Below are 27,517 nucleotides of genomic sequence, written 5' to 3'. Positions count from 1 at the left end.
AAGTAATTTTAGAATATTTTCATCACCACACTCAATTTTAGGATATTATTGTCACCCCAAAAAGAAACCCCACCCTCCTTAGCCATCACGTCCCAATTCCCCAACCCTCCAGTGCTAAGGCAAGCACTAACATACCTTGCTCCTCTGTCTATTTGTCTATTGTAGACATTTCCTATAAACGGAATCATATAATATGTGGTCCTTTAGGACCGGTTTCTTTCACTTAGCATAATGTTTATATTATTCCCCTGTTCTAGCCTGAATCAGTATTTTATTTCTGTTTATTACTGAATAATATTTCATTGTATAGATATATAACCTCAGTTTTTTATCCATTCATCAGTTGATGGACCTTTGAATTGTTTCCACTTTTTTACTATTACTAACAGTGCTGCTATGAACATTCATGGGCATGTTCCTATGTGAACATGTTTTCATTTGTTTTAGCAATATAGCCAGGAATGGAATTGCTGGATCACATGGTCACTCTATGTTTAACAATGAAGTTACTTAAAGGTTAGTTGCATCATGGAATCTGAAAACATGACAACAAGCTTTTCATATTCTATTGTGTTACAATTCATTGGCTTGTCTTGACTTTGAATGGATCTTTTACCCATACATGATTTTTGTAACATCATACATTGCTCATTTGGAAAATATTTGTTTACTTAGTTATGCATATCTTCCAAAAGTAGACATATTTTATAATGTAATATCAAAATTCACATTTGTTAATATTACCGTCGATCTCATCAGAAAAGTCTAAATATTGGGAAGTTATATCAGGTTCACGATGACAAACACGGTTTTCAGAAATGCTATTTTTGTTTGAAATCTTCAATTTTATCATTGGCAACAAATGCTGTGTCTATTGCTTTCCTTGAAGTAACAGGCTTACTTTATTACAGAGAGAAAACGTGTGAAATACCCAATTCAGAATACCCCTAGTTTTGTTAGTCACTTTTTCGAATAAAAATGGTTTTCCATAAAGAAATGAGCTAGTACAGCTTACAGTTCAGTTGCACATCTGCTTTTTCTCAAGACAGCTATCATTTTTTGGTATGCAGCAAAAGTGTTTTATATATGCTTCCCATTTCTTCATGCTGAATATTAAAAAGATGTTTACTCAAGGGTCAGGATTTAATAAAATGTGTAATTTTTGCTATTTCATCAAGAACCTTCTTAAATGAAACTCTTATTTGATTTGGTTTTTGCTACAAGTGTGTGCTTGGAGGAGATACAGCAAGAAATAGCTCCTTTTGGTACTACTGCTAAGGCACTCACCAGTGCAGATGTCAGCACAGTGAAAGAGACAAGTAATGTTTTATTATTATAATGGAATTAGTTTTGTCCTTACGGAGTCCTTGATAAGGTCCCTGGGACCTCAAGGGGCCCATAGACTATGCTTTGAGAAATGCTGCTCTTAGACACTAAACTTTCTGTCCCTGTTTCTTTTTCTCAAAAAATAATATTTTCCAGAAATGTTAAGATTAATGAAAAGTCATTTGTCATTTTAAGTAGAAACAAATATATTTTTGTTATTTTGGAATATAGAAGTTTTGATCTTATTCCTCCTATTTGAACTACCTTTAATAGTTTCATAATCTAAAGAAATGCAGAAAGTAAATAAATAATCCCTACCCTGGTTCTTTAAATGAAGAAACATTGGAAATTAAATTTTATTTATTTGTCTAATATTGAACAGTACATTTGTTATCCATTCTAAGTTGGAAACCAAGTCTTTTATAGGCTACTTTATTAGAAAATCTATGTGAAATACCATGATAACTTAGAAAAAGTCCAAAGTGTAGGTTTGTCACATTAAATAATCTTCAAATAATCTTCTTTTAGGCTTCAAAAATGATTATAGAAAAACTGTTAGGTTTGAGAAATTGGATATGAATTATGCTGACATTCTAACATTCTCAAGTTAAATTCCCCTAAGCAGTGTTCTCTGGGAAATGAATTCATTTGAGCAGCTTAAAGAAATATTTTAAGAATGAGATGTGCCTTTAGTTTTAAAACCTCTTATTGCTACTTTTGCAATATGTCAAATGAATTAGTTATATAAATGTTGCAAGTAAACTTTCTATAGAAAATATAATAAACATAAAATTATATATAGATATTTTGTTTAGCCGGTTGAAATAGGATTCACTTTTGTCAGTGCTTTGTGATATAGTTTTGGCAAGAATGATACTATTGGGAAGACTTTTAAAGTACATATTTATATAACTTAAAATTCTCAAGAATCATATATTATCAATAGCGTGAATAGGATAGCAATAGACAAAATTCATTGACTGCTTACCATGTGCCAAATACCATCTGCACTCTCATTTAATTTTCAAATAGCTATGTTAGAAAGAACTGATCTTGGTTGGGTGCGGTGGCTCACGCCTGTAATCCTAGCACTCTGGGAGGCTGAGGTGGGAGGATCATTTGAGCTCAGTAGTTCCAGACCAGCCTGAGCAAGAGTGAGACCCCATCTCTACTAAAAATAGAAAGAAATTAGCTAGACAACTAAAAATATATACAAAAAATTAGCCGGGCATAGTGGCACATGCCTGTAGTCCCACCTACTTGGGAGGCTGAGGCAGAAGGATTGCTTGAGCCCAGGAGTTTGAGGTTGCTATGAGCTAGGATGACACCATGGCACTCTAGTCCAGGCAATAGGACTCAAAAAAAGACAGAGTCTCAAAAAAAGGAAGGAAGGAAGGAAGGAACGAAGGAAGGAAGGAAGGAAGGAAGGGAGGGAGGGAGGGAGGGAGGGAGGGAGGGAGGGAGGGAGGGAGGGAGGGAGGGAAAGAAAGGAAGGAAGGAAAAGAAAGAGAGAGAGAGAAAGAGAGAGAAGGAAGGAAGGAAGGAGGGAGGGAGGGGGGAAGGAAGGAAGGAAGGGAGGGAGGGAGGGAGGGAGGGAGGGAGGGAGGGAGGAAGGAAGGAAGGAAGGAAGGAAGGAAGGAAGGAAGGAAGGAAGGAAGGAAGGAAGGAAGGAAGGAAGGAAGGAAGGAAGGAAGGAAGGAAGGAAAGAAAGAAGAGAGAGAGAGAGAGAAAGAACGAAAGAACTGATCTTACTAAGAACAAATAGACAAAATAATTTTATAAAAACCACCCAAAGTTTTGGGTGTGGTAATCGCTGACATATTTGTGTGTCATAGGAGTAAGTTCACTACCTTCAAACACTTTTTTGCCCTCTAAGCAGTCTTTGTATTTGATGGCAGAGATTGTTTTGTAGTGTATGTTTTGTCTTTTACTTTCTATATCAGTTGCTTAGTACAATCTAACTTTATCTTTTAACACTAGTAAAATAGACAAATCTCTTAGTCTTTCTGTATGTTTTAAAACATTTTCTGCTTTCCAGAAATAGTGTTCTCATAGAATAGGTTTGATTGATTTTTTCTATAAAAACTGTAGATGATGGATAACATGTGATGTCTAAAAATTTTGCTATTTTGAGGACTCTAAATGATAAAAATGATAACAGTTATATACTTAGTATTAGCTAAATATGGTAAGTACTATATGAGCATTATCTTGGTTCTCTCTATAACCTCATAAAATATGGGTACTATTCTTATTCTCATTTTTCAAAAGGGGGAACTGAGGCATAGAGAGATTTAAGTTATTTTCCCAAATCCATATAATTGGCAAGTGCTGCAGCCATGATTTCAAACTCAGATTATATGTCTCAAGTACTTTCTGTGCTTTTGCCATTGGACTAGCAACCTGGATTCCTAATCCTGGTTTTACCACTTACTGATCATGTCCATGTGAAACTCCTTGAACTTCAGTCTCTTCATCTATAAAATGGGAAGAAGAAGTAGCAGTTATTAACTTATATTTTTTATCATTTTGAGCATCAGAGATCCCTATGAGGCTTGTTGTTAAGATAAATAAGAAAGTACAATAATGAGCACAATTCTTGGTACACAAAAGTACTTAGTAAATGGGAATGTCTATGGCATTGATAATAATGAAATAAATTCTCTCTTATTGAGAGCCTTGTTTCCAGCCACATGGCCCTTACTACTATGCAGCAATACTAAATATCCTCCTAACTGACTCTCTCCTTCTATCTCATTTTAAGCCAGTTCAATATACACAGCAGCCAGAGTAATTATCCTAAAGTTTATTTAGGATCATATCAGTCCTTTGTTTGAAAACCTTCTATGCTTTACCTTTGCCTTCTGAACTAAATAAGAACATTTTTCACGTTAAAAAAAAATTGCTTGCAAAAATCAGTATCAGGAAGTGTCCAGAATCTATTGAAATTTGCTTTTGTGTCAATGTAATAATTTCTCACATATTATTATTATGAGCAATGTTATTAGTCATCTTCTAAATGAAGTAATATAGTATAGTACAAGAAGCAGAATGGTTAGAAAAGCTGAGTTTTAGTCCTGGCACTACCACTTGTTAGCTTTGAAACATAGCAAACTATATCTTTCCTACTGTCTGTCCTACACAGAAACCTGTGTAGTTCTCATTGGAAGTGGGGATAGAGTTGTTTGAAATGTTGTGGATTGTCAGTGTTACAAAAGATCTACAACCAGCATTTAGAGGGTTAGGGCTAGGGAAACTCCAAGTTCTTCCATGAGGACAATAGTCTTGCATGTGAATTGTCTTGACCAAATGAGGGTAGTCAGCTTGTTCTACCCGCTAATCCCTGAACATCTTCCCTATTTTCCTGCTATCATTCCTTTATTCCTGCTATTTATCTGAATATTTCTACCTTCCCTTCAAATGTGTGGCTTATGTCATCTTATCTAGTCTTCAAGGCCAAACTTAAATTGTCACTTGTATTTCCAGATCCCTCCAGTTTCTTTCTGAACCACCTTTGTACTTTTTTGTTGTTGTTTACCTCTCAGCTTTGTGCATTATCCCTGTCTATAATTATTTTTCACAAAGAAGATAATTTACTACCCTGAAACTTTTTTGGAAAACAGATTCAAAGTCTGATTCATCTTTGTTTGTCCTGAAATGTAAATATGTACTATACCTTTTAGGTATTTCTGGAGGGTAGAGACCCTATTTTAAATTTGGTGGGCATAAATACTCTGCATTATGTATTAATATCTCAGCATTGCAGGTGCCTCGTGAAGTGCCAGGCCTAAAATCAGTAATAAATTCTTATATTCTAAATCAATTCCTTTTATTTTTATTTTTTTTTTTTACCCCATTTAAAAAGTTTGATCAATTCCTTTTAGTAGACTAAAAGTCTTTCTAGGGTAATTAAAGCAATATTTGTTATTTGTTTGTTTACTTATTTGCCTATCTATTCACCTATTCTTGCTTCATTCAAAAGACTGTGAAACAGGTGGCAGGAGCAGCATCTTTACTTAACTCAATATATTGAACAATAGATAGCATGATTCCTTTCTTGACTTTTGGAATTATAAACAATATATGAAAGTACCTTTTTCTCCTGCTGAGGCCCATACCATCCCTAGATAGTTGTTATTAAAACAAGTGGACAAGAAAATGTTCATTAGAGAATCTAGGTCAGGCGTCCTCAAATTACGGCCCATAGGCCACATGCGGGTGTTTTTGCCCGTTTGTTTTTTTACTTCAAAATAAGATATGTGCAGTGTGCATAGGAATTTGTTCATAGTTTTTTTTAAACTATAGTCCGGCCCTCCAACCGTCTGAGGGACAGTAAACTGGCCTCCTGTTTAAAAAGTTTGAGGACCCCTGATCTAGGTGGTAGGTATATAGATGCTTACTATAAAATTCTTTTAACTTTTTATGTTTGAAAAGTTTCACAATGTGTTGAAAAAAAATGAGTTTACAAGAATGAAGGAGTTGCAATAAAAACCACTGAGGATGGTTTTCTCAAAAGAACTAGCCAGAATTCTTCTTAAGATAGCCATAAGTTTAACCCAAATGACAGTTCAGGTGAATTGCTGGGATGATACTATCCTTTTATGTCTCAAACATTTTGTTTCTTTATGAGGAAATACATGGTCAAAATTGCTGAGTTTTCTGCCTTGGAAGTGCTTGGCATTGACTATTTTTTGTGAGCAGCCTATAGCACAAAAGGATAATGAAATATATATGAGATCTCACTGAAAGAGGTCTGGGATTAGCCACTCAGGAATAAAGGAGTAGGAGGGGAAACTAGACATAGAAAGAGAATCAGGAAAATAATCTTTATTGAGTCCCTATTATGTATGTGCCAAAGGGGCTGAGGTTATAATGATAAACAAAATAGCTTCCCATCCTTGAGAGATACCCCTTCAGTAAATATGGCACTCTATAAGAAGTGCCATGTGTCTGAGAACATATTGGAGGAAAAAAAAAACAAAAAAACTAAAGGATCTTCATAAGTCTTCCACACTCCTTTAGTTAGAGTTAGGAAAAAAGTCATTAAAGCTTGACACTATTTCTGACTGAGTTTTGTTGTTTAAGAACACATACGCCTGTTCCGCTGCTAACTCACTAAGATTAGACAAGAAACCTAGACTGCGCCTCCCAAAACTGATACCTGTCCTCCTTTTTTAGCAGAATCCCCAGTGTCTCTGTATATGGAGATATGGTTGAGAGAGGTTCCCTGCATACCCTTCTCCCCTCCATAAATAAGAATTAAGAGCCATTCAAAGCCAGGCCAAAGTTTTAACAAAGTAAATTGACAATAGTCAGGACCAAGACCCTGACATTAATCCCCGTTGCCCTTTCTTTTCCCTTCCCTGCCATATATCATCTTCTCATCTCCCACAGGTTATCTCTGCTCTGCTCTGACCCCAACACTTTGGAATCACTCCAGTTGAATCTTTTAGTAGCATGTAACATGGCCCACTCTTCATTGTTTTATTACTTTACCATGCTGATTCCTATTACTTTACCAGGGCTCTTTGTCCTTTTATTTTAGAGATTGTCGTGTTGCAGAATTCATTATAATGGAATCTGATCTATGTAAGATAAGTCATTTTTGCAACCATTGTCTAGGCGGCTCTTAGAAAGGCAGAAAAGACTGAAGAAACCCCAAGAAAACTTCTCAGAATTTCTTCCAACAGTTTGTTAAGAGATTATTCACAGGACTCTTATCATTCATTCTTTTTTGTAAGATGGTGGGATATATGAACAAATGAGCAAAAACAATTAAAAAGCTGTGAAGGTTTTTTGCAAGGCTATACTCAATAGCTGCTAACATTGATATAACTCTTTATAATCCATGAAACATTTTCACTTACATCATTTAATTTAATCTCATACCATCCCTGTGAAGAAGGTGTTTTCTTCAATTTATTCTGTCATCAGTGCGACCCAAAGACCCAGATAGGTCCCATCACAGGTAAGTGGAAGAGGTAAGGTTTGACCTCTTAGACAGAGCCATTTCATCCTGCCCAAGTTATTCCTAAATCTAGGGGACAAGAAGCTATAAGCACATTTATTTTTGGTACGTGAAAGGCAAGCAGGAACTTTCCTTAATTCTTAATTAGGAGGCTAGAATTTCTAGCTAACATGATGAGAAAAGTAGTACCCTCTAATGGATACAAGCTATTTTATATGAGATATACAATACAATTCTAGCTGGAAATCCTTTCTTAAAAAGGGCAAATATTTATTTTTGATCTATAATTTTATGATGAGAATGAATTGAAAATTATGGTGTAAGGATTATGGCATTTCATTGTATGAGGTTAACATATTCAAAATGGAACTCCTGATCTTTTCCTTTCTCCAAACATATTCCATCCATAGTCTTTCTCGTATCAGTCATTGACAACTCCATTTTTCTAATTATGAAGGCGAAAATTTATGAGCTCATACTCACCTCCTCTTTCTCTTTTATACATCACATGTAATCTGTCAAAAGATTCTGTTGACTCTACCTTCAAAATGTATCCAGAATTTGACTCCTTGCTACCTTCTCTGTTTTGCCCTGGTCTAAGCCAGCATCATCTCTCACCTAGATTACCATGGTAGCCTCCCTCTTCATCTCCTTTTTCCACCGTATTCTCAATACAGCAGCCAGGTGATTCTTTTAAAACCTAAGTCTAATGATTCTGTTGTCCTTTCAAAAGATTTCTTCAGGAGAATGTTGTTTCTCTTAGAGAAAAGCCAGTCTTTCCAGTGATAACTTTCAAGGCCCTCTGAGATCTAGCCCCTCCTTCACTAATTGACCTCTTCTCCTACCATATTCCCCATTTCTTACTCTCCTCTAGTTACAATAGCCTCCTACTGTTCCTTGAGCATGGCTGGCATGATTCCTGCAAGCAGACCTTTGCAAGGACTCTCTGTCAGCAGCTCAAGTCTTTACTCAAATATTTCCTTCTTAGTGAGGCCTACCCTGATTATCCTATTCAAAATGAAAACCCTTCCTTAGAACTCCTGATCTCCTTTAACCTGCTCTTGTCTTTCTCATAGCACATATGATCCACTAACATACTATACAATTACTTCTTATGTTTATGACTTCTTCCCACCTTCTCTTCATACAGGCTTCACAGGAGAGGTTTTTTGTTTTTGTTTTTCACTGATATATCCCCAGTGCCTTAAATTACAGGGCATGTAATAGGGGCTCAGTACTGATTTCCTAAGTGAATAAATGATGGATATAATTAATGCCTCTAAGCAAAGAAGTTACAGATTTATTGAGGAGTTAATACTACACTGGTTCTGGCAGCAGTTGACCAATATAAAGTCCTGTGTAGTCAAGACTGCAGATAGAGGTGATAGAAGTGGGAGATACATGGAGCAGCTCTGAAGGGGTATGCTTTGTTATATCTGTATTTAAGGTAGAAAAATGAATGTTTCATTGGTTTATGAGATTATTTTGTCAGCATTTGCTTGTATGCATTCCCTTAGCTTTTTGCAAAACAGATACTTTCCACATGCAGAGGTACTACTACTCACCTATCATCAGCAGGATGTGTTCTTGTTCTTTTGCAATAATAATGTGAATAGGGGATCACATTTGCAGGAGTGTTAGCCAAAGTTAGACTACCATGTGTATGACACAAAATTCTTTTTCTGTGTGAATCTAGTTTAACTGACCCTATATCAAATGAAGTAACTTGCCTAGGCAATCCATTATGTGGGCACATGAAATACAGAAATTGGAGAAGGTCACTAGTGGGTTATGTCTGCCAGTTGGTGGCTAGTACAGATTTGATTTTTGTAATGCTCTGGGCAGCCCAGTTCTTTTGGATTAAAGTATTAATTTCTCTTTTAATGTAGCAAGAATATTTTCCCCTAAAAAATAGGCCATTCCTTGGAATGAAAATAGCATTAGAAACTTAGGTAGTTTTTAGCACTGGATTGTTTAGTTTGTAAAAATATTTGATTTAGACTGAGCTTGTGGCCTGATGATGTTTAGAAGAGTGCCAAAGTGTAACTCATAGGAGATGCCAGTAAAAACCATAGTTGGAAGAGGCGAATAATGGTTGCATCATTTTCCTGGTAGGTGAAATCAGGCCTAAAATATCCATCAATGCCATTTGTAAAATGTGTTCCTGAGAATAAAGTCAACTGGTATTCTGTGAACTACATTAAGTATCAAAATAAAATATCTGCCAGTGCCTTGAGTCACTGTCGCACTGTCTTTAACATTGTTAAGGAAGCTTTTTTCATCACTGTATTTTATTGCCAAAAACAGCAGTAATATTTCTCTCCCACTTTTAATGAGCATTATTGTTCCAGTGAAAATCTTGAACATACCTGTACCTTTGATATCAAACAAATTCTTATAAACAAGTTCTTGAAAGTGTTTTAAAACTTCACCTTCTAAAATATTTTCTCTTAAATAAAGTCTAAAGGCCAGTATAGCATGAAAAAAAATTAGCATATTTGGTCAAAATAAAACAAAGTTTTTGAGTTCCATGCAATAATCAGGTCAACACAACAGATTGGATTTCTAGATTAGTAAAGTGCATGCAAAAGATTTTAGGATTCAAACAAAATATATTAAAATGTTTAATTCTCCTTGATTGGTGCAGGATACTTATAGAAATATTGAATGCACACTTCCCTGATGCCTGTTGTGAGTGAAATATAGCCCCAAAACTGATAAAATATAGTTGTTTGCTTGTAGTATACCTTTACCTGTGCCAGGAGGATAGGTGCTGAAGATAGAATCACAGAACTGTCTTCAGCTCCTTGGAGAATATGTCCCTGGGGCAGAGTGGGGAATAAACAGCCAGAATGGAAAGTGAATTATTGGCCTCTGATAGATTTTAGGTACACTGATTGGGACATGGCAGAAGGGATGAGTGTAATCTGTGTTTTTTCTAAAGCCCTTAGATCCATACACTCTCTTTTAAGGGAAGTGGGGAATTACTCCTTCAAAGAGGTGGCATTTTACTGGGGCATCTTCTTTGAGGAAGCGTACATGTATTTTCCAAGCACAATTGGAATATAGAATACAGGGCCTTGCCCCAGGGGAAAGTCAGTAACCTGTGAACACAAGCTGCTTTATCCACAGCAGTCTTTAGCCTCAACTGCAGTTTGTACTTGTGTATAAAAGAATTAAAAGTACAGAGGGAGAGGGAGAAAAATGAAGACTTTTCTTTTTCATGGGTTGATGAGCATTCTCAAAAACCTCTTTCTTTTCCACTATCCTGACTGGAAGCATGCTGAATAATCAACACAAACTGATTATTTGTGTTGTTCTTATTTTATATTTTTACTTTATTTTGTGCCTGCATCCAAAACTCAAGCCTGAGAACATACAAGCAGAAGGGGTAGGGTAGAAGCTAGATAGCACATGCAGGAGATCTGCAGTTTTAGACCAGATAATAACTTATCAGGAAAAATCTTTTTTTTTTTTTTTGAGATGGAGTCTCAGTCCAGACTAGGGTGCCATGGTGTCAGCCTAGCTCACAGCAACCTCAAACTCCTGGGCTCAAACAATCCAATGCCTCAGCCTCCCGAGTAGCTGGGACTACAGGCATGCGCCACCATGCCCGGCTAATTTTTTATATATATATATATATATAGTTGTCTAGCTAATTTATTTCTATTATTTTTAGTAGACACAGGGTCTCCCTCTTGCTTAGGCTGGTTTCGAACTCCTGAGCTCAAATGATCCTCTCACCTCAGCCTCCCAGAGTGCTAGGATTACAGGCATGAGCCACCATGCCGGCGTTATCAGGAAAAATTTGAGAATAAAAGTAGATGCTATTACTAAAAGAGTCAAGGCAATCCACATGAAATAGATATGTCTTAGGCCATCCCAGACATGTGATCATTTCAACGGTGATATGAAAGCTGCTATTGCCTCAGCCTCAAACTCCTCACTTTCTGTAAGTCCTTTCTAAAATATCAAAAGGCAATAGAAAAACAGAGAAAATGAACAGAACCAAAACTTGATCCTTCAAAAAGATCAGCAAAATTGGCAAACCCTTAGCTAGACTGATCAAGAAAAAGAAGACTGAGTTACCAAAATTTGATTGAAAGAGAGGATATTACCCAATTAATAAAATTTTTAACAAAATAAGAATTAAATCACATACCATATATAAAAATTAATACAAAATGAATCAAGACCTAATGTAAGAGCTAAAATTCTTAGACAAAAACATTGTAAATTTTTTGTGACCTTAAATTAGCCAGTGATCGGCTGGGCGTGGTGGCTCACACCTGTAATCCCACCACCCTGGGGGGCCGAGGCAGGCGGATGGCTCAAGGTCAGGAGTTCGAAACCAGCCTGAGCAAGGGTGAGACCCTGTCTCTACTATAAATAGAAAGAAATTAATTGGCCAACTAATATATATAGAAAAAATTAGCCAGGCATAGTGGCGCATGCCTGTAGTCCCAGCTACTCGGGAGGCTGAGGCAGCAGGATCACTTGAGTCCAGGAGATTTGATGTTGCTGTGAGCTAGGCTGACGCCATGACACTCACTCTAGCCTGGGCAACAAAGTGAGACTCTGTCTCAAAAAAAAAAAAAAAAAGCCAGTGATGGGCCAGGTGCGGTGGCTCATGTCTGTAATCCTAGCACTTTGGGAGGCCGAGGCGGGAGGATTGCTCAAGATCAGGTGTTCAAAACCAGCCTGAGTGACACTCCGTCTCTACTACAAATAGAAAGAAACTAATTGACCAACTAAAAATATATATACAAAAAATTAGCCGAGCATGGTGGCGCATGCCTGTAGTCCCAGCTACTCAGGAGGCTGAGGCAGGAGGATCACTTGAGTCCAGGAGTTTGAGGTTGCAGTACCTAGGTTGATGCCACGGCACTCTAGCCTAGTCAACAGAGTGAGACTCTATCTCAGAAAAAAAAAAAAATGGCCAGTGATTTCTTAGATATGACATCAGAAGTATAAGCAATCTAAATAAATTAAATAAATAGTTAATCACAAGAAAATGAAAAGACAGCCTATAGAATGGATGAGAATATTTGCAAATCACATATCTGATAAGGGAGTTATATGTGGAATATATAAAGAATCCTAACATCTCAATAATAAAAAAAAACTAATTTTTATAAACAAGAAAGGATCTGAATAGACATTTCTCCAGAGAAGATGCACAAATATCTGATAAACACATGAAACAAGGTCAATATCATCAACCATCAGGGACTGCAAATCAGTACCACCATGAAATACCACTTCGCACCCACTAGGATGGCTATGATTATAAAGATAGATGATAAATGTTAATGAGGATGTGGAGAAATCAGAACTTTCATACCCGTGATGAGAATGTAAATGGTACAGTTGCTTTGGAGAGCAGTGTGACATTTCCTGAAAGGTTAAATATAAAGTTACTATATATCTCAGCCATTCCACTCCTAGCTATATAGCCTAAGAAATGAAAATAAATGTCCACACAATAATTAGTACATGAATATTTATGGCAACATTATAATAGCTAAAAAGTAGAAGCAACCTATGTCTATCAGTTAATGAATGGGTCAATAAAATTTAATGTATCCATAAAATGGAATGTTATTTAGCCATTAAAAAGGAAAGGATCCAACTTTTCACAGAAGCATAAAAAAAATAACAAAAAAAAAAAAAAATAAAAAAAAAAAAAAAAAAAAAAAGGAAAGGGGTACATATAACATGGATGAACCTTGTAAATGTATAAAAGGAAAGAATTCAGTCAAAAGACCACATATTATATGATTCCATTTATTTGCATTGTCTAAAATAAGCAAATCTATAGAGACAAAAAATAGATTTCTGGTTTTCTTAGGGCCACAGGGAGTGGGGTAGATTGGGTAGTAGAGGAAGAGACTGCTAATGGGTATGAGATTTATTTGAGGGGTTGATAAAAATGTTCTAAAATTGATTGTCATGATGGTTGCAAAACTCTGTGAATATACTAAAAACCATTTGCACACTTTAAATAGAGAAATTATTATGTGAATTATCTCAATAAAGCATATATTTAAAAAATTAAAGATAACAAGTGTTGATGAGGATGCAGAGAAAAGAGGACTATTGTACACTGTTAGTGGGAATGTAAATTAGTACAGCCATTATGGAAAGCAATATGGAGGTTCCTGAAGAAACTAAAAATGAGCTGCCATATGATCTAGTAACCCCACTTTCGGATATGTATCCAAAGGAACTGAAATCAGTATGTCAAAGGGATATGTGTGCTCCCATGTTCATTGCAGCATTATCACAGTAGCCAAGATAAAGAATCAACCCAAATGTTTATCAATGGGTGAATGGATAAAGAAATTGTGGTATATACACACAATGGAATACTGTACAGCCTTATAAAGAGGAGAAATCCTGTCTTGGGACAACATGGATGAACTTGGAGGACATTATGCTAAGTGAAAGAAGCCAGGCTCAGAAAGACAAATACTACATGATCTCACTTTTATGTAAAATCTAAAAAAACATAGAAGTGGAGAGTTGATGGTTACTAGAGGTAGAGGTGGGAGGCAGGAGGAGAAAGGGAATGAGAAATTGTTGATCAAAGAGTTGAAAGTGTCAGATAGGAGTGTAAGTTTTGAGATCTGTTGCACAGCAGGGTGACTATAGTCAATGATAATGTATTATATATTTCAAAATATATTTCAAATATCTCACCATTAAAAATGATAGGTAAGCAAGGGGATGTATATGTCAATTAGCTTGATTTTATCATGTCACATTATATACATACATCAAAGCACCACACTGCTGTAGTCCATAAGTGTATATACTTATGATTTGTCAATCAAAAATAATATTTAACATTATATCAAGGGGTGGTTGACCTGTAGCATGGCTTTGTTGCTCTCAAATCACATGCATACATATGCATTATAGAATCATCTTGTGGCAGCTTTGCTTTTATCTATTTTACATATTGTGCATCCCCTCTCCCTATACCCGTCAACCACTTCCCCATTACCCCATAAGATTTTCTTTGAAGAAAGGATACTGTAGCAAAAAAAGTAGTTTGAAAAACAATGAGCTTCCGAACCTCTTCCAGCTCTAACAAGTTGTGTTTCTGATGCCTTGAACTGAAAATTTAAATTTGGCCTAGATGACTCCATTTTAACTCTATGTCTACAAAAGGAAAGCTGTGAACAAATTCAGTTTGTTCCCACATAGCTGCGCACAAGTGTGACTTAGTGGAAACTATGGAACTCAGCCAGGTCTTCAGCTACCTAGTGCAGTGCTCTATCCCCAAGCCCTCATTCCCATTCTTGAATTCAGTGATTTGCTAAAATAAAGATACCTGATCCCAGCACCTTACAAATGCATTTTTCCTTTCAGCATTTCAAAATACATATATATTGATTAAGGCTTTGCTTGGAAAGCCATCTGTCTGAAATCTGCAGCAATAAAAAGAAAAATTCACTAGCTTCTTTAGATATTCTTAATGGTATCTGTTCCTTCACTCCTCTACTACTCTCTCCTGATCCATTTACCTTACTTTTTCATTCATTTGTTTTACAAAGCATATATTTCTGGAGCATCTACTATGTGCCCAGCACTAAGTAAGCTGCTTATAATATCCTGGAAAATTATCTTTTCCGTTCTTGTAGTTACTCAGACTAACAAATTCAAATCATTCCTAACTGCTTTCTTTCGTAATACCAAACATCCAATCCATCAGCAAGTATGATGTGTGTGTGTGTTTTATAAATACATATATGTGTTTTATTTTCTGACTTTGCCCTAGATTGTAAACTTCCTAAAGGCAAAAGCTTTGTTTCTGCTCTCTCTCTCCAGCCACTGTCTAGAACATAGGAGATGCTCAATAACAATTTGTTGCATGAATGAATGAATAATGTAAAATTAAATTTCATTCCACATTTTGTTTTTTAGTTTTGAGATTGGCTGTATCTTCAGGAAGGTCAGGAAATATTTTATCCCAGTAAATTATTATGGCTACAGACCAAACAGCCCAATATTATTTGGTCATATTATTAACCAAATAATATCCCCTTGAAAATAATATAATAAACAATAGAAACTATTTCTTAAGTAGTTTAAAGAAATGTCAGCAAGTTTTAAAGGTTAAAAGCAGTCCTCTTTAATGGTGCTGATTTGGTAATACTGTTGTGAATGTGATCCTCTAAAATTTAGCCTAACAAAAGGCATTCTGTTAAGATCTGCTGTTAACCGTATACCAGATATGATTAAAATTTATTTTTAATTCATAGTTTTTTGATAAAGTCTTCTTAGGAATTTCCGGACTTGATTACTAATTTAATGTTTGTAAAGATGATGCTTGATATTTGAGAAGAGGAAATCTACATCTTCTTTCTAACTTTTGAACTTTTATTCAAGCAATTCCTCTGGTATGCCCAGAAATATCCAAGCTTAAGGTATAGGTTAGATCACCTTCATTAGTATACAGAAAGTTGCTTTCTTAAAACAGTAGCAATTACTTGAGACATGTTAGCATATGAAAATTTACTGGTGCTGTGGGGCTAGCTGACTAGAACTATTAGGAATTTTTACCTGATTTAGAGAATACTTCAAATTCCCAAGGATTGAAAGAAAAGATTGGTATGATCAAAGCATTTGTGTGGAAGGTCATTTTGGTGTAGTGATGATTTTTATGGAGTAGCAGAGAACAGAGTTTTTCTAATGGAAAAGAATTGGCTGCAAGATATAAACAAACTTTTCTCTCTAACATTTTGGCCACTTTACATTTCAAGTCTCTTGCATCATTACCTTTTAAGATATTGATAACATGTGACAGAGAGAATCAATATGTTCCTTTAGTTCAGTTTGGTTTGACCTGCTACCATGAAATTAAAGGGCAGCAATAAAAGTTTGTAAATCACAGTCTATTCTGTAATGTCTTGATAGATTTCAATAAAATTATTTAATAAAGAATACTGAGATTTGGGTTTACTTTGAAGAGAATCTAGAGTTAACTGAATCAGGTTTGTTTAGTAAATAGAATAAATAAATAATGAAAATCAGGTCAATATTGTTAAATAACTATATCCCATTTGGCAATGAAAGCCAGCTACTAGATAAAGTTAATTATGGACATGCTTGACCATTTTAATCATTTTTCAACTTGCATTGAACATTGGGGAAAAATTAATTTTAAAAGCACGTTCTTTTCTTGCTTCATTTCCATAAACCCTACATAATTTCTTTAAAGGGGTATATGTGATTTAGAGGATAAAGTAATCAAATAAGGATTCGTATGTATTTTATCACTAGAAATTTCTCCAAGTCCAACTATACTTTTCTTATCAGAAAATTAAGTTCAGAATAGTTACAAGACAGAGACCCACTGGAATAGTTAATAAGCATAGTCTATTTCTGTATTGCTACAGAAACTAAATGCAAATTTTTCTGTGACTCTCATAACATATAGGCTCGGTAAACTTTCATCTGCTTCAGGGTCAGGGCTGATTCAATCTTAAAGCAAGTTTATGAGAGTGGCTGATGTGATACAGTTGTTTCTAGTAAAATCATACTAGCTCTAAGGAGCCAATCTAAGTCAGTCTCTGAGTAAATTTCTATGAGAAACAGACTCCAACTCAGACACAATTGTAAACCCTGATATAATGAGGACTTGCAGCTGATTTAATCCTATTGAAAATCTTTAAGCAGCCATGAGACAAAATGGTTTCCACATTGACATCAGTGGAATGAACCTTGGATTTCATCAGTATGAAGAATAGTTACCTTATACACACAGTAGCCACTTTTTAAGAATTAACATCATGGCCATTTCAAAGCAGGTTGTTTCTGATGTAGAAGCATCTGTTTCAATTAAGGTCCAAGTTCCTGAAATGTGTCAAGTTTTATTTTTTGAAAACTGAATTCATTACAAAAACAAAACAAGTCAAACTTAAACACAAAACTTAGTATAAATCAATTAGATCTAGTCTCCTGAACAAAATGACCAACCTATTCCTATTCATTATATACGTGAGCAACATAGAGAAAGAGAAGGAGAGATAATGAAAACTGTTTCTGAGTTAAAACCCTGTATACAAAGTTTTGCCTGGAACTAATTTTTTTCATGAATTTAGAAGCCCATGAAAATAATCTTATGCTGTGATATGTATGTAAAGGGATAGACAGATACAAAAATATAAAGTTAACACTGCAGATACAATCTCAGTAGGTAAGATTTGAATTTACCTATATGCCCATATGGATAGATTGGTGTGAATACTTATTTTGGTGGAGGTGGGGGTTATCATATTGAAACAGGCGCTGATAATGATCAGTCAGTGTAGTACTAGTCTTAGTCCCTTTTCATAATTTACAACTTAAATGAGAACAATAGACCAAACACAGACTGCCGTAAAACACAACCTTGACTGCACTATCTCCATGCTGCTTTTATTGCAGTTAGCACTTAGCAGGCAGTAGTGGCCTCATACTACTACTTCAAAGAGCCGGAAAAGTAACTTCATGAAAGGGAAAATTTGAAACTATAGTACTCTTTACCATTCTATCTGTTAAGCAGTGATGGGTATCATTAGTTCTGCTTTTTTGCATAATTACTATAGTATTGTGAAAACTTTTTTTGCCATCCAACTGGGAATAATTATACTATGTGGGATCTTGTATAACATTTGGCTTTAGAAAAATAAAATACAAAAAAGCCCTTGTTTTCCAGCACTCAGTATCAGTAGTCCCCAAGTGCATGTAGTGTTTGTTCAAGTTTGGTTTTTAAATAAAAAATAACATTATTGGTGACACTGAAAAAGACATTTCATAGTGGAATCAATTTGTTTTTAATATTTTTTTATTTAATGTGCTAGAATAAATTTCACCTAGCATATCACTGAGTTGAGATTTATTAACAAAATCATAAAGGTTTATGAACTGTATTTTTTTTTTTGATCTTTCAAAAAGTTTTTAGAGACAGGGTCCTACTCTGTCACAGGCTGGAGTGCAGTGGCATGTTCATAGCTCACTGCAGCTTGGAACTCCTAGGCTTAAGCATCCTCCTGCCTTAGCCTCTCGAGGAGGTGGGACTGCAGGTACAGGCCACCATACCCAGCTAGATTTATGAACTGTAATACTGACATCATTGAAAGTTTGAGACTTAAAAATACACTCTTACTGTTTCTTTGAGTAAATCTATACAATTTACTATTTCTATGAAGCTTCCAGTGTAGACTATCTCTGTTGAAGGCATATGATAACATCTCCCCACTATTCCACACTGCATCTCAAAAACAAACTTCTAAATGATACAGCTAGAAAAAAAAAATGTTTACAAATGTTTAAACAGTAAGTACATAATTTTTCCAAGTTTGTAAAAATTCTCTTTTGAAATTTCAGAATATCAAAGCATTAAAATACTGTAATCAATTTTTTTAACTCTACTTGATTTTGTAAGATAGACAAGATGTTTACTTCTTTAAAAACACTACCACATTATAGTAAAGGCAGTCAAATTAGGATAAATGTCACAGTTATACACAGATGTGATTGTCACTTTGATTCTGTGATTTTACACTTTTTTATAAAATGTGAAAAATGACCTCATAATTGGCAAAAGATATTTTGATCAAGGTTAAAGTGTGATTGTTGCCTTTTGGAAATATTACTTCATTGCTGTTATATAACCATAATTATGATAAAAAGGTGGAAATATTTGTGGATGTGCTTATGTTTGGGTCATACCAAAACAGTAAGTTTTCCTTAAATAACAAAAAGATTAAAAGAAATACACGAATTGAAATACTGGAATAGATCCTGAATTTTCCTTTCTTGTCAACCATCAAAACAAAAATTATATTTGTTCTAGTCCTTATTAATTAATTCTCAAGAGGTTGGTTTCCATGGGTTTTTCTTTAAAAATTTAAACATCCATTTATTTGCAGTATTTATATTAATGAGGCTTTTAAATGTGCTCATAAAAGCATTGCTATGACTGAACAAGAAGTTTCAATTGTGCTTATCTTTCCCCACTCCAAAATGCTACTGAAGAGCATCTAATTAATGTAATCTCAAGTTATTTAATGCATTCTTTGGTATTGTCACATTACTCAACTGTGGTTTTATCCACTACTCCTGGGATACTATGGCTCTTACCAGACCCCAGGGTATACTAGTAAACTTACCTATCTCAATATGTTAAAAAGAAGAATTAGCTACAGTTCCCTAGCTACTAGTACAGCTTTCAGCACCTTCTTCGTGGTGGCTAGTATCTGTACCATATATAGCTGTGAAAAGATGGGAAAATGGGCTGAAATGATCTAAGAAGTAAACTATCAATTTGACATGTTTTCCTAGCTATTGAAAACTGTCTCATATTGAAATCCATTGATAGTGAAACTGTAGAATTCCTCTGATTTAAGTACCATCTGGTTGTGCTCAAGGCTTTAAAGCTGTTATCTCCACATAAAACTTCAGAGTCCTATACTTTTTTCTTCACCAAACTATCCATTTTTAAGCCACAAATATTTTTCCAGCTCTTTCAGATTTTATCTAAAAGTATATTTTAACAGTATTTAAATAGTTCTTAAACAATAACAATTTATCTTGATAGATGGCATGCTGTGTTTTTTCATTTTATTTTAATTAGTCATTGTGGAACTAAATTCCCTTTTGTTTTAGTCTTTTGAATATTGTTTAATTATCATAATCATGCCAGATATCTTAAAGGTTATTTTACCAATACAGTTTCATTTAACACAACCCATATGGAATCAATAGCCCGGTTTCCTAAAGTGAATGCTTGGAAAATCTTACATTCATATGTTAAGAGTACACATCCTTTCCTCATTAGTTGGAAAGTACAGGGATTTTGGCACAGGTTCTGTGTGGAAGCATTGTGCAGCTTTTATATGGATTTTGTTTTTAGCCTTTGATGACACTGTTTAGAATAGGAAGTATCTAATAAGTAAAGCATTTTGTCTCAAGTGCTGCCAGTGTGTTTAATATATGCCTGGAGGTCTGAAACATTATCTTCTTCACTACAGTAATATGCATTTAATTCTCTGAAAGCAGAAGGTCGAACTTTTAAAAGGGACGCAAAGTACATTTTCAAACAGAATAATTCAAAACATATGGAACAGAGGACCAGAGTAATGTACAGTTGGTTTTTATGGTTTAATCATGATCATGTTAATGCACACCAGTAGCTAATTAAAGAAAACTTTTATTGTTCATTTTAAATAAGTTAGGTAAAGAGTGGGAGAGCTAATGTTAACAGCACTGCAGAGGTACATGTTTCTGCTATACTGACAGCAAGGAGATACTGCTATTTTTGACAACTTAAATGATTAGTCCCCTTGGACAATAATAAAGCAAAAATTATTTTCAGAGTTATTACATTGTGAACTTTTTGTTTTCCACAAAGGAATGGTAAATTGATGCCCAAGTGTAGAGCCCAGCACACATAATTAATTATAAAACTTCTGCAGTGGACTGGTGACAAACCAGTGGATTTTTAAACATGTCTCAAAAATCATCAGCTTATTTATTTCAGTGCTATAGATAGTTCGGAAGTTTAGAAAAATGGAGGAAATCTTGGCTTTTAACCTAGTTTTAAGAATTTACTTTTCTAGTACTGGTTAAGTTGTACTTTTTTTTCCTCCAGTAAGAGTCAGAGTCTTTCATCTCTGGGTCATTGGTTCAAATTCCATTCTGCTCAGTAGTGATTAGAATTAGTTACCATCTGACTTCTGTTCAGTAACCTGTGTGACCTGAGCTGATCGCTGCCATCCCACCCCTGCTGATTAGGTATATCTCAAGGTCATGACACTTGACATTTGCTAGAGTCTAATGTGGCAGTCTCAACACATAATATTGCTGGACACTAAATTTCTTTACCTTTCCCTACAGGTGGTTTGTTATTTTATGTTAACTATGGAAACACTTACTTCATTTTAAAGAAAGACTAGATTTTAAATAGGAATCGGTAAATCAGAAGAAAATGCTTTGTGCATAGAAACAGTAGTCTCATGTGGTTAATTGTGGTTGACTTTCCTGACTGAGAAAATAAAAATAGTTTATAAAGCTTGAATTTTTGATTTGAGTTTGTCATAGAACTCAACCTAAAGGATTTTGGGTTATACTATATGCAGATATCTAGTTTGTAATGCCTCAAAATGTGGGCAGTAAATCTAGACTACTTAAGCACTTGATTTTATTACTTTTGATATGTTATTTGAGAATTCCTAATGGATAATGAATTTGGAGATATATTTGAAATTTTCATAATAAAGATAACTAAAAGCTTTAAAATTAAACTGTTATTTTGATAACAATTGCCTTTATTTTTATTTTACTAAATTTTAAAATGAAATCTCATTCATTTATTCTGTTGGCATGCAGTTATTAAGCTTTGCTATTTGATGAACAGTGTGATATGTTCTAGGAATACTAATGTGGTGTTTCCTCTTACCCAAAGCCTGATAGCTGTCTCACCTTAGAACTATTGATTAATTTCTTATGCATCAGTTTTTTTCAGCTATAAAATTGGGATGATAATACTCTTCTTCAAAAGGTTATAACACTTAGTAAAGAAAATGTACATAATGTGCTGACAATGCCTGGCAAATAATAAACATGCTCAGTAGTATCTTATTTTTTCTTATCTTCAACTGCTTACATCTCTGAGACAGAATATAGTGTGAAAGTGCTATAATAATCTTAGTTTGTTACAAAAGTTTAGAAGTGGGAAAGACTAGCACCACCTGGAAGGGTTGTGGAAGTCTTCACAAAAAAGGTGAATTTTTAAAAATTTACCTTTGAATGAGTTTCTGTTATGTATATTCAATGTGTTAACTCATTTAATGCTGCAACAACCTTGTAAATTGGATATTAATGTCCCAATGTGAGGACAAGGACACAACAGGGACTAAGAAGATTGCTGGAAGTGTGATCAACCCACAAGGTAGAGGATGCAGATCATGAAAGACCCCATGAATATGTCTGAGAAAGTCCTTAAAGGGTACAGTATTGAGAAGTCTTCCTCAATATATATCTACGTCTTTAAAAATTATGTTATTCTAGTCCACAGGGCAATTTTTCTTTCATATAATATTGTATCAAAAACAAACATCATCAAACATTTATGGATCCTCTTCAGGGCACCAGGGATTGCACTGCTTCTTAGTGATGCACAGAAGCAGAATGATTTGGTCCATTCCCTCTACCTGGTAAAAGAAACAAGCATATAATAGCTGCTCATAATTGGGTATTTACTGTATGCCAGGTGCTGTGCTGACCTCTCTGGATACACTAATTCATTTACTCCTCATAGTAATTCCCTTGGGTAGGAGTTATTATCCTCATTTTACAGATAAGATTATGTAGCCTTAGAGAGATTTGTAATTTGTTCAGTCATACAATTAGTGCTGGACTTGAGCTCACATCCATGTGACTCCAAAGCATGTATATTGTTTTAACATTGCCTAATACTGTCACCACACATTTTACTTTTTTTTTTTTGAGACAGAGTCTCACTTTGTTGCCCAGGCTAGAGTGAGTGCCGTGGCATCAGCCTAGCTTACAACAACCTCAAACTCCTGGGCTCAAGCCATCCTCCTGCCTCAGCCTCCTGAGTAGCTGGGACTACAGGCATGCGCCACCATGCCTGGCTAATTTTTTCTATATATATTAGTTGGCCAATTAATTTCTTTCTATTTATAGTAGAGGGGGGGGGTCTCGCTCTTGCTCAGGCTGGTTTCGAACTCCTGACCTCGAGCAATCCACCCACCTCAGCCTCCCAGAGTGCTAGAATTATAGGCATGAGCCACCGCACCTGGCCACCACACATTTTAGTAGAATATAATATACCCTATAATAGGAAATATGAATACTAAGATGACCAAAAAGGAAAAGAGTGAGAGATCAGTTGTCAAACAAATGCCATTTGTCTTGATGGATAACTAAATGTATATTAGCCCCACAAGCTCTGAGGGGTGCTCCAGGCAGGGAAAGAGCACATTACAGATTGAATGGTTTAAAAGAACATGATGTCTTAAAAGGACACAGGCAAGTTGTTTTTGTTTTAAATAGCTAATGCTGGATTTTTCTAACATGTCTTCCTCAGTAACTATAAAACCAATTAATAAGAAATATTATTTGAAAATTTTTAAAGAGTATTGTATCACTCTCTTGTTTATTAGTTCTTTAACATTTTCACAATGTACCCATGACAAGCAGCTTATAATAATTTGTAGCATGTGACAAAATGATACTTTTTTTTTTTTTTACCAAACTAAGGAAAATCTAAAAAATAATAACCAATTACCCAGTTACTCAGCACTTTGGGGAACATTTTCCCATTGCTAATTGTAATGTCAATTAGTGCAGCATTTTGGAAAGATGTTTGACAATAATCAGTAACATTAAACTTTTTCAGACCATTTACCTAATAATTCCACTTCTAGGAGCTTGTCCCAAGAAAATATTACTAGATGTTTGCCAGTAAAAATTGAAAACTTGAATATCCAGTTCTATGGAAATAGTTGAACAAATTGTTCCTAACACTAAATAAAATACAGCTTTTAAAAATTGTATTTATGAAAAATATATTATCATGTCAAAAAATTGGGTTATCAGTTCATCTCCATAGTACACTTATAATCACAAAGTGTTGTCGAAACCGCAAGGGGGTTTTGGTCTAGTTTTGGTCCAGTTGTTTGTTACACAAAAATCCAATAATCAAGACAACAAGGATTGCCAAGGAAGAAAGGAATTTTTAATACAACAGATGTCTTGTTGGGAGAACAGGAGAAGCTGCCTCAAATCCATCTCCAACTAAGGGATATCATGGGCTTTTAAAGGATGGGCCATGTGCCTAGGGGCAGGTCTTAGGGGATGGTGATTTGGTGATTCTTGGCACAGGAATCTTGCCATGGGGGTGAGAGGCTTTGGAATCTCAACTCCTTTGTCTCACAGAATATCCACCATTTCTGGGAAACAACTCAAAAGGTCAAGCCTGTTAGTTAAGGGAAAGGATTATATAGGGGCCATTGAAATTTGTTCAGTGGGGGGCTGGTTACAAAAGGAACACCGGTGGGGAAAACATATGCATAGGTAGGGTAAAAAGACTGAAAGGAAGTGCTCTAAAATATTATCATTGGTTTTGTTTGGTGATAACATGGAGGTGGGGAGGGTTTGGGGTTCTTTTTCTTTCTAAAGGATTTTTTATGGTTACTTCAATTGATTCTGTGGGAAAAGTAAGTGAAATAGCGAGTTGCAAACTGATGGTTAGGTGATATAAGAAAGGGGAGCTAAAGGTCTTGGAGTAGTGTTACCAAAGTGCTTATTACTACTGCTGCCACCAAGTTGTTCTTTGTTCTCTAAGGAGTTATTGGTAGAAAATCTTGAGAACTAGTAGCCTGTATTGCACAAAGAAAAAAAGTCCAATTTCAAGGGCTTTAATTACTTACTTAATGACTCAGTTTTACTTGATTACTTATATTACCCTTGCTTCAGATTCTATTGTAGTAGGGGAAATAAACATCTTTTAAAATGACATGCAATTATTTTAGGTTTCTTTATCCTTCATAATTTAGAACTACTAATTTTTCCCTCTCTTTCCTACTATCCAAAAACAGATAAATCAATTTTATAACAAGGGTAAACAATATAATATAAACTACTCCTATATAAAATATAATTTCAACTACCAGTAATCATGATTTTGGAAAGCTTATTATATTACTTGGAAAAATTATTGTAAAGAATACCTATTAAAATAATTCTTTAAAGAGACATTTTTAAAGATATATGCTTCTTTGTATTAATCTAAAGAAAGAAAGCCTGATGCAAGTATATTTTCATGATGGAAATGTACATTAAATGCTTTTTCTCAAGTATTTCCTTGGCATTTTAGGGTGATTTTTTTTTTCGAGGGGTAGGGAATTGGCACCTAATCTCTTTTTATGATTCTATGTTTCAAGTTATACTAGATCCATTTTCAAAATTTACTTTTTAATATGTTTATGTAACATTATTTATATAATATCACATGGCATATAACTAGTTTGGAATATTTTATTGTTTTTCCTTACAGATCTCTAAACAAGAACAGAAAAAAATGGATACATTTGATGGAGGCATGGCTGAAACTTCATCTCGATACAGTGGTGCTCAGGATAGTGGAATTGGCAGTGACAGTGTTAAAATCAGAATAGTACAAATAGAGCAACATAGCGGTGCCAGTCAGCATCGCATTGCCCGTCCCTCACGCCAGTCATCAATTGTGAAAAATCTAAATTTTATTCCCTTTGACATATTTATTACTGCAAGTAGAATCTCACTAATGACCTATTCCTGTATGGCCTTACCCAAATCGACATCGCCAGAACAGAAGGATAATGAAAAAACAGGCAAGAGTTCATTAAATCTCCCAGAAGTTGATTCAGATGTTGCTAAGCCCAACCAGGCATGTATTTCCACGGTGACAGCAGAAGATCTGTTAAGCAGCAGCATTTCTTTTCCTTCAGGGAAAAAAATAGGGGTCCTGTCTCTTGAAAGTCTTCATGCATCCACAAGGTCATCTGCTAGACAAGCACTTGGTATAACTATTGTTCGGCAGCCTGGTCGAAGAGGAACCAGTGACTTTCAGCTAGAGCCTTTTCTGTACTTTATTGTATCCCAGCCTTCCTTGCTTCTGAGTTGTCATCACAGAAAGCAGCGAGTGGAAATATCCATTTTCGATGCTGTGCTTAAAGGGGTAGCCTCTGATTACAAATGTTCAGGTAAGAACCTTCAAACTTACTGGAGTGTAATAATTACTACTGTATGTATACATTTTATTCCCACAGATTCAAGATTGATGAAATAGTAAACAGCTGGCAGACCAGACAAGCCTCCTTTTCTCTACAGGATATGTAAAGTTCATGTTCCACAGCTGAGTCATGTTTAAGTAAATGTTTGAAATGTTTTGAGTTAGCTTTAGTTTTCTTACCATGCCTCTGAATATTCAAAATTTTTTAAGGAGGTGAATGAAATAGGGATTCTTTCTTGACTGTAGAGATGCTTAACAATTTCCAGTATATGGGAAGCATAGATTTTTTTTCATATTAATGGCGCATAGTTATGCTTTCCATGTTAATGCAGCTGTTTAGATAAAAAAGAAAAGCCTTAGAAAGTGAAGTTCATTGTTTTGGTATTCTTTTGATCTAATCATTTTGCTACAATAGTATAATGTTAAATGTAATTGATGTTTATTAATAAAGTAAGATATTTAAAGATTTTCATATATCTATAACAAAAACATGTATTAATGTGTTGGGTAACTGGCTCTTGCTGCCCCATCCATATCTTCCTTATAAATAGAGAGTGACCTATATTATAGTAATGTATAGAACTTCTGAAGCTTGTTGCCTGTTGAGACTAGGAAAGTGAGCAGAGATTCATATTTAAGACATACAGGCTGTTAAGTAACAAGGGCCAGTGAGGTCAAGCAAGGTATAACGAGAAACCTTTTCCCTATATTACTTTATTTGGTCAAAAAGACTGGAGAGGGTACCTGAGTCACCAAAGACTCAGTATTCAAAGAGGGCCCTAGCAAGGTATAGTTCAGACATTTTTTTGCTAGCAGGTGGTCCCATCTAGTAGGTGGAAGCCAGCAATGAGGCATTTGGAGAATTTGTCTAATCTGGAAGCCAGGCTGCTTCATTCTTGGCATTAAGAAGAACCATTTTATGGAGCAGGATCCTGAAGAGTAGATAGCAGGTGTAGGGATCAGGATTCAGCCCAAGAAAGTAGGATCAAAGGAGCTCTTGGCTCTTGCCAAGGTTTAGTGCAAATCCCCTGCTTTAGAAAGGGGTAACTGGCCAGTTGCTAAAGAGGGTTACTCCTTAGACTACTTACTGGCCCTCTCTCCAATAGTGTGCTGAAGCTGGCTAGCTCATACTGGCTTGAAAGAGCTGATTGTTAGACTTTCAGGAACTTTGCAAGACAGTTGTTAAATCACTGGTAGCTTAAATTGGCTGTGGTGAGAGTATTTATGCCATAGATACTGGCAAATGCTATCAATCAGCTCTCCTACTCTGAGAGCCATTTGTTAAACATTTAGTGGCAACACTGCCTCTCTTTCTCAAACATGTTCTCATTTAATGACTGCCTGTGATGTAATGTGTACTGCAGGGGCACTGGACATTGGGGCAGTACTGGGGTAGTGGAACATGTTACTTGATTCAAGAACTCTTCCCT

The 27,517-nt window shown here is 35.3% G+C and overlaps 1 protein-coding gene across 4 annotated transcripts in view; it reads left to right on the top strand.

Annotated features, from left to right (window-relative positions):
• VPS13B (vacuolar protein sorting 13 homolog B) overlaps positions 1-27,517 on the top strand; it is a 761,111-nt gene that overhangs the window by 517,393 nt on the left and 216,201 nt on the right. For all 4 annotated transcript variants that reach the window (XM_012762009.3, XM_012762013.2, XM_012762010.3 and 1 more), the window contains one exon: positions 25,371-26,058. In XM_012762009.3, the coding sequence (XP_012617463.2) occupies positions 25,371-26,058 (688 nt within the window). The remainder of the gene's footprint in view (positions 1-25,370; positions 26,059-27,517) is intronic.

Source organism: Microcebus murinus, chromosome 7, assembly GCF_040939455.1.
Source record: "Microcebus murinus isolate Inina chromosome 7, M.murinus_Inina_mat1.0, whole genome shotgun sequence".
Lineage (NCBI taxonomy): Eukaryota > Metazoa > Chordata > Mammalia > Primates > Cheirogaleidae > Microcebus > Microcebus murinus.
The sequence above is the reverse complement of the archived record's forward strand: the minus strand, read 5'-3'. Positions and strand labels throughout refer to the sequence as shown.